Source organism: Diuraphis noxia, unplaced genomic scaffold (genome assembly GCF_037042655.1).
Source record: "Diuraphis noxia isolate RWA-SAM2 unplaced genomic scaffold, SU_Dnox_SAM2 contig0002, whole genome shotgun sequence".
NCBI lineage: Eukaryota > Metazoa > Arthropoda > Insecta > Hemiptera > Aphididae > Diuraphis > Diuraphis noxia.
The window spans coordinates 44,444,007-44,456,579 of record NW_028301712.1 but is presented as its reverse complement, the minus strand read 5'-3'; the positions used below and the strand labels follow the sequence as shown (position 1 = coordinate 44,456,579).

The 12,573-nt window shown below is 29.1% G+C and overlaps 1 protein-coding gene across 6 annotated transcripts in view; it reads left to right on the top strand.

Moving 5' to 3' along the window:
- LOC107166433 (discoidin domain-containing receptor tyrosine kinase B-like) overlaps positions 1–12,573 on the top strand; it is a 199,843-nt gene that overhangs the window by 143,268 nt on the left and 44,002 nt on the right. For all 6 annotated transcript variants that reach the window (XM_089219550.1, XM_089219552.1, XM_089219548.1 and 3 more), the window contains 2 exons: positions 1,359–1,590; positions 12,401–12,548. In XM_089219550.1, coding sequence (XP_089075676.1) covers positions 1,359–1,590; positions 12,401–12,548 — 380 coding nt within the window. The remainder of the gene's footprint in view (positions 1–1,358; positions 1,591–12,400; positions 12,549–12,573) is intronic.

Below are 12,573 nucleotides of genomic sequence, written 5' to 3'. Positions count from 1 at the left end.
CACATAATAGTTTGTCGATTGTTTGTCCGACGACAAAAGGGTCGAAAAAACTGTTAACCGTTATAGTCGGTTAAGGGGTAGGTATACCGAGAAAGTTTAATTAAAGTAGCAATTTTTAATCCAAACAATTATCGCAAACTGAATAATTCTCAAGAAGAATAACAAAAACAACGTTTCATTAAATTCTTCAAGTGGGTATAAAACGATGTACGTTGGTTTGAAGTCACGGTCCGACTGACGGTTTTACTAATCGCTACTACTTATTTGCACATAAATTTAATTTAAACTTGTTTTATTCAAAAGTTGTGTTTGGCGACATTCAAAAAATTGTAACGAAAATACTTTCAGTTATAAAAGAATTATCTGTCTATATATCGTGTTTAACGAACATTGCGATATTTATTACTTATACACCTTTGTCAATACTTAATTAATTTCAAATTATTGAATCGTTTAATAAGTAATATAATAAACATTTGTGTACATAAATAATGAATAATTAACTAAAGAAAATAACAAAACAGTTTTGAAATCACTGGACATTTTTAATAAAAAAAACTTTAACACAAAACACTTGGATATGGATTAGACAGTTCTTATTGTATAAACTAAAAACTAAGAGAAAGTTTGATCCATTATTATATGAAAAAAATATTATCCATTTAATAAAAAAAAAAATACAATCACATATATTATAATATAGTAAAAGTCACGCATAACGTTACAAAATATATATTGTAAATGCTAATAATAAAATAAAATAAACGATAATTTATTTCCCATGTCAATAATTAATCGTCGAAAGTATCAATCATATAGTATTTGCTCCTCCAAGAAAATTATACTAAACACGAACGCTGGTGTAGCATATTATAATAATTATATTTTAATATTTAATTTAGTACCTATGGAAAACGTATAATTATATCATTATAATATTGACTATGACTATTCTGTACTATATCAATTTTCAAAATGATATTATAGATAAGTATTATGAATACTATGAATACTATAATAATTATGTTTTTTTTCTTAGAATATATTTTTTAACAGATGAAAGGAATCGATTTTTTAAAAGTGAAAAAGTGTTCATTTTGATTTGTATATTGTCCGTATCCAAACTGATAACGATTACAACTTTGAATGTTTCATTACTGCATTAGGTACATATTATTATGGTTTATGTGTGAAAAATTGTATTATTACTACAAAGCCACCTCACGTTGCTATCGGTAACCATTTTACGATACCTATAGTATATTATATATTATATATACACATATTATACATACACCCATACATGAAAATATACAGCATATAAATATATTAATATCAAATGTCTGATCTGTCCACAGGTTAAAAGTCGAACGAGCTGGTGGTGGTTGGTGCCCCAAGCCACCGGTAGAACAAGGCGTCCGCGAGTGGTTGCAAGTGAACTTTGACAAAGTGCACATGATCACGGGAGTGCAAACTCAGGGGCGATTTGGTCATGGGCGTGGACTCGAGTATGCCGAAGAGTACACATTGGAGTACTGGAGGCCCGGTTTGGCGGAATGGAAACCATATAAGAGATGGGACGGAAAACAGGTGAGAATTGAATTATTCAAATTTTAAATTTGTTTTATTATTATTATTAAGGTTAAAGCTATTAATATTTTTCAAAGTTGTATTGTGGTTAGCATGTAAAAGTTTTACAATATGTCACTACCTAGTTTAAAATCTATATGTATACAAATTAATATACGTTTGAATAAGGCACCAGAACTTGATTTAATATAATTAGGACCAAGTGTACAATTTTTTTGGGCCCCCCAAGTCAAAAAAATGTTTTAGAAAAAATCTACATAGAGAGAGGGAATGTTGATGATAAAAAACAATTATATGTGAAAATTGTAAAATACCTATTTTAAAACACATACAATATGTATTACATGTAATAAGTTATTCATGTACATAAGATCACATTTGTTAATGACTAGAAATATATTTTTTAAATTTAACTATATCATAAACAAAAAAAACAACAAGATATATAAATTAGTAGACAAAAGATTTTAAAAACTGATAAATTTGAGTTTATTAAGTTTTTATCAAATTTTAAACACGTAACATTTAAAAAATAAACATCTTAACACAATGCATCTAAACGACGAGTTAATCTGTGTAAATACTGGACTTGAAGAAATCTCTAAATAGTTATTAAACATCAAATATTTCCGATGTTCAAACAATTTTCTATTATTATTTTAATATTTCATGATGGTAACTGACTGAAGCGTGGAATGACAAAAATATCTAAAATTCAACTAACAACTTAATGATAAAAATATACTGAACTCTGAATATTGACTGTTGGTACCTATTACATTTCATAAAATTAATTTAAAACAACAATTTTCTACAACTTACTTAGTACATGCCCCTCCCCTCCAGAAATTCGGGCCAAGTGTAATTGCTCCAACTGCACTTGTGTAAACCAGGGCACATAAACTTTGAAAATATACAGATGCAATTGGCTCCAAATTTTAAACCCATATTTTTTAATCTTCCGGGTTATGTCATTTTTTAACCCATATAGGTTGGTATAAAGTTGCACACGCGTACATTTTTATTTTTATTAGGAAAATCTGAATATTTTTTTGCGTAATAAGATATATATAATATAATATATAGCGATGGTATTGGTTATTGTTTGTTTGTTTGTGGATAATAGACTCAATAACAACTGATGATAATTTCAGAAATGTTTTTTAAATATATCTGGGAACTCTATCTATCTATGACTTATACCATATTAAAAAATTTTTTAAATGGTTTATCCAATTCTACACAGAGTATTGTCCTTCTTGGTATATTTAGTTAACAATGCGAAGTACACCAATATATAGCACCTATTATATTAAATTTGTTCATTTTTCCCGAGCAAAGTCGGATTATATAGTTAGTATAATATTATAAAATGTCACGTTATGTATTAGCACCGTATTACTTTTATAAAAATAACGTTTTTTTTTTTCTAAATAATAATATTTAAACTTAAATAAGCTTATCAGAACGTGTCTAGACATTCTAATAGTGTCTGAGAGGAATTAGAGTTGAATTTAAAATATATTACTTATAACGTTTATAACGTTTTAGGATATTGTGATATTAACACTTTTACATCAACAATAACGATAAATTATAGTTTGTGACCTTTCAATAGCTATTGACGTGTAGATACATATAATAATTGGCATGGTCAATAATATATTATAACAGTTGTGCAAATATCATACATTTCTTTATAATATTTAAATGTGGATGGACAGGAGCGGTACTAAAAAATAAAATAATACTCAGTCAGTCTGTTTTAAAAAATGATCGCCAAATTTAAAATTTAGGTTATAATATTGTAATATTATATTAAAATATATACGAAATTTATACTTTAATGGAGTAAAACACACAAATACTAAATTATAGTAAATATTTATTAGTGAAAAATTAAAACTTGTCATGAGAATAGCACTTCAATGCTATATGCATCCATTCGTATTTTAGCTTCATATTAATGATACGTTGATCAGCTTACACATTTTTGATCCATTGTTTTCCCCAAAATAGTAAAAATTAAAATTAAAATTTCTTTTCTCGACAATAGGGTTTAACGCGTTATTATTTTAGTTTTCGGATGGAAGAAAGTAGTTATTTATTCGAGCCAAAAACAATGACAACATCGAGTACATGGTGAATACAGCAATGGACAAAATGTTTTACGAGTTTCATAAGGAAAGTTTAGTCCGTGATAGTGATGGTGGAGACGGTAGAAGTGATGGTGGTGGTGCTAGCGGAAAAAGACTTAGGGACCCAGAGCACGTTATTAAAAACACCGGGAAATTTATGGAACGATAACAATAATATCGACCTGCCCTGTTATTTCTCCTCTGCCCTCGAGGTCGACGTTAGCGGACAATAGTTCCAAAACGAAACTTTAACACCCTGAATACAGTAACACCGTCGTGTATTTCAAATTTTGGTTTTTTTCTTTAAAACATATTTACGGCGTTTTTACAGTTTCTGTTGAGGAGTTATATAAAGCTACTTTGGTTATTTTCTGTCAATACAAATAAAAAGCTCAACCTAAATACTTATGTCACTTTTTAGTTGTTGACCTTCATTTTAGATTACCAAATTGTACCAATTGATAAGAAAAGTATGATTATATATTATGATTTCTAGATAGCAAAACAGATCTTTTTATAATACCATTAAATTAACAATTTTACATTAAGTAGTAATACATAATAACTAAACATTAAATAAATTAACGTGAATAAAAGTAATCGTTTATTTTAATATCAAAACTCTAAATTTAGATTCAATTTTAAGAAGAAAAAAAATATGTAATTGAATTTACGATGCTGATTTTTCTATTATCACTCCTTGGAAAGTGTTATTTGTCAAGAGTTCTGGTAGGAAAAAATTTTTATTTCGATGTCAGCATTCCTATTTATAATGAGATAGCTTTATTTTGATTTAGTTCATAAAATAACCATAGATACTTGACTTTCCCAACCAACTATTGAAATAACTATGTAGTACGTTGGACATAATTATTTGTATGAATATAAATTAATTTAATCTGGTATTTAAAACCTTCTAGTAAATTTAAATCAGTTCATTATAATTTGAGACAGCTGTTAATTATGTTGCGGCGCAACGTATAGGCAATATAGGTACATGAATGCGTATTTTTTTTTTCATGGTGTGACATTTGGTATCAGCCATAAAGTATAATATTACTTTATTCAAATACATAAATAATGTCAAACAAATTATTTGCAATATAAATAAAAGATTATTAATTAAATATAATTGCGTTTATAATATTGCATCATAATATAAGATGACATGACCAAACATAAACTTTTAAGAATAAAATATAATGTAATACTATTTTTAATTTAGATTTTAATTATTTCTAATTATATAGATAAAACATTATTAACAGAAATTAAAGGTTTATTTTTCATAAAACTAAATTAAATAGGTATGTGATACATATATGAAATATTTTGTCAAAGTAGATATATCTGTATGTGCGTGTGTGAATGTACATTACGTTTTAACAGAATTTTAATAATATTTACATAATATTCCACCAAGTTCCTGGGTTTTTAACAGGAAAAAAAAGAGTGCTTAATATATTACATGTTATCTTTGATTAATATTGAAGTTTATTCTTTATATTCTACATTTTACTGTTTATTATTTTTAATATTATTTATTTATTTATTGAGTGAAAAACGGGACGTGCCCAATTACATATAATAGTAACCATAATACTAAGAGAGTTACATACATACAAAATACAAATATAAAATATAAGATATAGAGCGAACAGACTTAATAAAATATTAACTAATAAAATTTTATACAAGTCAAAAAAATATAAAATATAGAATATTATGATATAGAACGAACAGACAATAAATCTAATGCCAAGAACTCAGGAATAGTGGGTCCTCGTTGGCTAGTTTCGTCATACGGACAATAGGAAGATTTTTTTGACAGTTACAGCGGCTAAGAGGAATTTGGAAAGGGAAGGATAGTATCTGGAGTAAAATTAGGAACTCTGAAATTAAGTTTATATAGGAGGGCAGGGGATTCAACTTCACTATTTTTAAGCTTAGTAAGAAAATTAAGATTAGCCTGTTTTCTCCTTTCACATAGGGTAGACAAACGGAGGCACTCGTGAGGTTGACATTCAATGTGTAATGCGAAAGCAGCAAATTTCAAAAATTTACGTTGAACTCGTTCTAGTTGGCTACAACCATCAAGTGTACTAGGATCCCAAATAATTACTCCATACTCTAACACAGACCGAACAAAAGAGCGATATAATGTCTTAAGAGAGCTAGACAGCTTAAATTCAGCCGAAATTCTTTTTACAAATCCGAGAAGCTTCAAGGCTTTACAAGTAACTTTCTCAATATGAGTCCGAAAAGTAAGCGATCGATCAAAATTAATGCCAAGGTCAATAACATAGTCACCTGGCTGCTTTAGCACAACGTCATTGATGGTGTAGGTAAACATGACACGCTCATTAGAACGAGTGTAGGTCATGATATGACATTTAGGGATGCTAAGCCTAGTCCCCAGGCCCAGTAAGCAACAGCATCAAGATCATGTTGTAAGAGTTTACAATCATCAGTGGTGTCGATGCGGAGAAAGAGTTTTATATCGTCAGCAAATAACAGGAGTTCACTTTGCTGTATCACATCTTTGATTATGATATAAGAGTGGATTAACTTAATAAAAATAAATATAGGTTAGTCGAATATGTAACTATTACCTCTTCTATTAAGAATATTATTTTGTATAGAAAATCAATAGTTAAGGGAAACTCGGTAGGAGCCCAAAATAGATGTTTATGGGCTTTCTCAAGTTGACAAAATAAGTATTTCAGAGGATAGAAACCAATGGATAATTATCATTGCGTACCATGAAATATAAAAGTGAAAAATAAATAAAGCCGGTACCGTCGGAAAATTTATAGAAGCGCATACTTACCTCTATTTTTATTCTATGTATAGTGTTGTATAAATCATATTATAATATAATATTTTAAAATTTTTTTTCAAATATTTTTATACTAAATGTACATTTTGTTTGTTTAACTCTTTGCATGATCAGTACTATAGTCATTTTCAAACTCTTAAATAGAGCATCGTTAGCAAATATATTATTTTTTCACATCACTGTACATGGTCAACTACTTAGAAGTATTAAATTAATATTCTTCTGTTAAAATTTAACCTCATTTTATTTTTTATTACCCTTTACAATCGATGTTTAGATTTTGCGGTGGGATTTTGTATAGGCAGTTATAGTATAGTAATATCGTACAACAATAAAGTCGCTCCACATACGAAATATTAGAAACTACCACTGTTTACGAAACAAAGTGACAGTCGATACTGGTTTATGGTGTACGTTGAATTTTCAATTATCCCCAAGAACGTGCCTATTTGACCATTTCGAGTGGAAAATACTAAACACCGCGTTCTCGCTTTCACCGATTGTGCATCATATGTGCGCACGGTCGAATTAACGAAACTCAATGTTTTAGTCTGTAAATATAACGTGAGACGTATACCTTTCCTGAGAAATATGTTGGCTAAATGTGTTTGAAAATATAATATATATGTATTTAGAAAACAGGAAAATGCTTTTTCCTTCAACACGCAACAAAGGTTTTTTGATGATTTTATAACTCGTATAAATGCTAAACCTTGTACGTCTGTCATGCGTCGTTCATCGTCATTCGGCGTGCCATTTTCTCGCAACCACTTAAAGTTTCGATATTTTTTATATTTATATACAAACGTGAGCCAAGTCACCCTTGAACGGGTATAAATATAATATATTATTTATAATTTTCAATAGTATCACACAAACGTACAGAGTAATAATAATAACACATAACTCCTTTCACCTTTTGGTGTAGTCGGTTGAGTATTTTCGTGACATAAATTGCAATCAGTTCAGCTACAACAATACTATAAAAGTGAAATGGAAAACATAATTTGAATACGGTTTACCAGGTATTTTATATTTTATAAGGTTAAATCAATACGATATTATTTCTTTACCTAAAGTGTGTTTATGTGACAGTTATATAACTGTATTATACAAAGTTATGTATAATATATCAAATAAAAAATAATAACCCAATTGATTATTTTAGGCTGTAGCTATCTATCTATAGAAGTATATAATGTTAATATTCGCTATGGCTATAATTCTTTAACTCAAAGTACGAGAATAAGTAAAATTAATTTTTAACGTAATCCCATGTCAAAACAAAAGTTATATTATATTAATATAGTTTTGAAAGTTAAACAGAAGTGGTTAACTCTTTCAATTTTTAGTTTCGTTAAGTATATTTTACGCATCGCACTAAGCTTAATATAAATCTATTTAAAAAGCTGTCTGTCAACTTTTTATCCGTGATTCTTGTTCAAACAAACATAAACTTATCTAGTAAATTCCAATAGGGAATAAACGCACACGGTTTATGTATTATATATTTATACCATATTTCAAACTGTTCAAAACATCAAATCTCACTCAATACTCAAATCGTACTTTTCGATATTTTTAGTAAGTATGCTGTCTGGTAGGTGTCAAATATTAAAATGAAATTAAAATTATTATATCAATATAAAATGTATAGGGGTTTTTCCTACCGATCTAAACTTTAAATACTTATAACTCAAAAACTACTAGCCCTAAATTCGATTTTTATGAATCAAAATACTTAGAAAAATATTCTGCTTTGGAAAATGAAATTAAAACTCTATGTTGTCATTCAAAAAAGTTAAAAAATAAAAAAATTATAAGGATAAAAAATTTTTAAAAATATAATTTTTAAATAAAAAACGTTGGTTTTTAACAAATTGAAACCATGTAAAAAAATATTTTGAAAAAAGTAAATACTTTTCGAGATAATTAGTGTACGCACTTAAAAGAATCACCCTGTATATATATGTGGAAGGATTTGTCACTGAAATTTCGGGTGGTCATCCATCTGAGAATTATTGATACTGACTGATACTTAACCTCAGAACACATTAGTGACTGAGAAAAAACACCGCATCACACTATGCAACTGATAGGATCATCTGATCATATATTATAAAAACCTATCGTTTTATACTCATGTTCAAATATATAAATCAAGAAATGTGCTATGATTCATCAACGGTGATAGGCTATTAATAATACCTGTTAATATCCAAATGTCAATATACGTATGTAACAAGTAAAGTATTATACTTAAACATAAAGTACACCATCAAATTTATATGCAATAACATGATCATGATTAAGATGGTCATAAAATGTATAAAGCACCTCTTAGATTTCATCACGCGTAGACGTTCCTGTCATAAATTCTTATGCTATAACAAACATTGTTCAATTTTAACATTTTCTGATTAAATTTTACCGAACATTATGCTCGTTATCCAGTACGAAAAACATAAATAAATGTAATCAGTTAGGTAATATAATAATTTTTATTCGTTTTAAATATATATAGGTACATAATTCATATATTTATAATTTTCAAAACCAATAGAATTATAAACGTCAACCTAACTTGATGTCGGATTCATAATTTGTGGGCTATTTTAAATAATAGTGTATGCCTACGTTATAATTCTATGTAATAAAATGTCATAATAATTGTTACTAATGTCTGTTAGTTGTTCATTCCTACAAACATTTGATTTTAAACAAAAATAAATTTTTATATGACATTGAAACATAAATTTCCTAGAGATTATTCTGAAATTCGAGACTATCGAAAGGAAAACACAAACACAAGTGTGTAATTATAATGTAGTCATATGTCTTAGTTGCGTATTATAATATACAAAATGAGAGAGAGATGGGGAATATTATATTGCTGCTTTCAGTTCAGAATGAGCCCGATCTGCACAAAGATGGCCAATCGACCTAGTTTGTTTCGGAATTTATCGGAGAGTTCAGATTCTAGTCCGGGTCGGGTGCACCACGCCGGCCCCGTCTGGCCCCGGAACTGTCCTTCTTTCCGATTTATCCGAGCAATTACGCTGAAGTTGGCCCGAAAGACAAATCGCACAGCACTCTCGGGTGACCCGTCTGCCCGCGTACATATTGTGTGTATATGTATATACTTATATATATATATATATATATATATATATATGGAAATCTCGAAGTGTCCTCCGTTCTAACTCTATCCATGCAGACATCCCTCGTGGACGACCGGAAATGCAAACTCGAGATACGTATATACTTATGCGCATATATTTTGTAGTTGTGTGTGTGTGTGCGTATGGTCTTATAATTCACATTGAAATGGTGGCGTGGTGCGCGCGACTATTACATTACACCCGGAAGGCACTACTTTTGTAATTCCAGAAACTTTGCAGCGATCTCGGCGGGTATAAAAGTGGGACATTTACGTTTCAATTGATCATCCCCCGTCGCCTTCCGTTCCACGTCACGACCACCCCAACACACAAATACACACACACACACGCGCACACACACACACATATATGTATACGAAACACATGACACACGTACCTATGTGTGTGTTTATTATATATATATATATATATCACTAGTGACAAGTTTCAGTAGGTCAATATCGGTTAGCGCGTAACAAGTGTGCGCGGGTAGCCACCGCGTTCGGATTACGACGACAAATCTCAGATAATTTGTACGTTTTATGTGGCCATGCGAAACAACTTCTTACCACTTTCCTTCGAACACTGAGACAATACAATAGCGACCGAATGTTTACGGTTTTTAATAGGTTCCAATCGTTTCCGCAAAAAAAATAAAAAAAAATAATATTTTAACCGGGTTTTCATCTAAATTTAAACCAATACTATAATACATTATTAAGACAAAAGTTTTCAATAAACATTGTTCGACAAACAACTTAAATATTACGTAATTTGCATAATATTTTCTTGTATGAATTAAAACGAATCAATTGTTTTTTTCACATACCTACCGATGAGGTGATGTCACGTGGTTGTGGTTTGTTTTCAAAATTATTGTTATTCGCGATAATGTCTGCATACATCTATATGGTATTATTTTTTTTTTACTGATATTCAGTGATTATTTTGAAAAAATTCAAAGTACCTTTTTTAAATTTGACAGAAATCATAAGTCGAATAAACGAAAATGGTTCTTTTTATTACTAAAGATATCTTATTAAGATCTTACAATACATAGTATGTTGTAATTTATTATAATTCAGTGATTTTCTTTTACTGAACTGAACAATTTACGTTGTATGCAAATTTATAAAGCAGATTTTCACACACTTTTAACTCGTACTTATCGTACACTTGATGTAACACGAAAGCGTGTAACGTTTTAAAAACAATAATACGAAATATCTATGGTGATACTTATTATTATTGGTGTATATAGCGTGATTTCCAATTACAATAATTACTGATAATATTCTTTGATATTCTAAATACATAGAGTAGGAAATTGCATTGACATATACTTCGATAAGTCTCATCAGATTTATGACGTGGATAAATTTAATAACTCTGTTTACACTATATATAATATACTAGTACATTCTAATATACCTGCTATATTTATATAACATTTTTAATACACATTAAGTGAATATAGGTTAGGTGCATACAAATTCCTTTTTAATTTACATTACGTTGGTGTGCATTAATTGTTTAATTATATTGATAAAATCGAACCAACTCCAGGATTCGAATATGCATATTAATACAATTTGCTATTTATTTTTTTATTATGAATAAGAATGTACAATTTAAATTTTTGTTTTTATAGCAGTAAGATTGTCAGGTAGATTGAACCATTGAAGAGAATTTTATATTTTTGAAGGTAATCAATAAGACAAAGATAGATAAGTCGATTATTAAGTGAGACTAGAGGCTATATTTTTAAGTGAAGTAAACAAGTTGATGTCTGCAATGTGAATGCAAACATTTCTTATGCCTTGGCCATATGATGACGATTATTTGTTAGAGAAAAGTTTGACACCACACATTACCTGTTGAAAACGATCGTATAGTACTATAGTGGATGAACTTTATAACTGAGCAAATTTTAAAATCTAAAATTTATTATAAAAATGATATTAAAAAAAATAAATATTGAGCCTGGACTACTAACCAGTAAAATTAACATATAAAATCTCTGCCTTTAAAAATTCAAAAAATAACTCATTAAAGACTGGATTTTAATTTTCTGCCAACCAAAATTAATGAATTATCTGTCTCGGACATACTGATGATGTTTTATAGCATGCCCAAGGGAAAACCCGCAAATGCCAGACATGAATGCAAATTACTTGTTTTTTTAAAAATATTTTGTTAATATTATTCAAATCATAAAAATAATCAGATGTATTAAATTAAGTTTTTAAAATCATACAAATAGTAATGTAAAACATTATTTATTTTAGTCATAGTATCTTTTAAAAAACATTTTCTTTGAAAGTTATTATAGATTAAATATTTACTACCATTGTAAATACCTAATATATTATATTTTATAATATTATGCAGTGCGTGATCCATCTACTTATTTTGTTTATTTGTATAATAATGGGGCATGATGTGTTATTATATTTGGGTTTTTCAATTCCCAGTGATGTTATAACAATAATAATATGCGTTGACTTCCCATTGGAAAAAAAAACCACCATTCTGACTGTAAATAATTTTATGCACCGTACAATATATTAAGTTGGTGTACGTATTATATTATTATTTGTATACCGGAATAGAAAACCAAATGCACCTATTGAAAATTGCTGAAGGCATGCCGTACGTTTGATTTATTTCAGATAATGTCCGGCAACACGGATACCTCGACCGTGGTCTTGCACCATCTGCTTCCGCCCGTCTACGCTTCGCAAGTACGCATATTGCCGTACAGCGTTCACCGTCGCACCGTTTGCCTGAGGGCAGAGATCAGAGGATGCCCGTCCGACCGTGAGTAATAATCGTAGACTTCTAT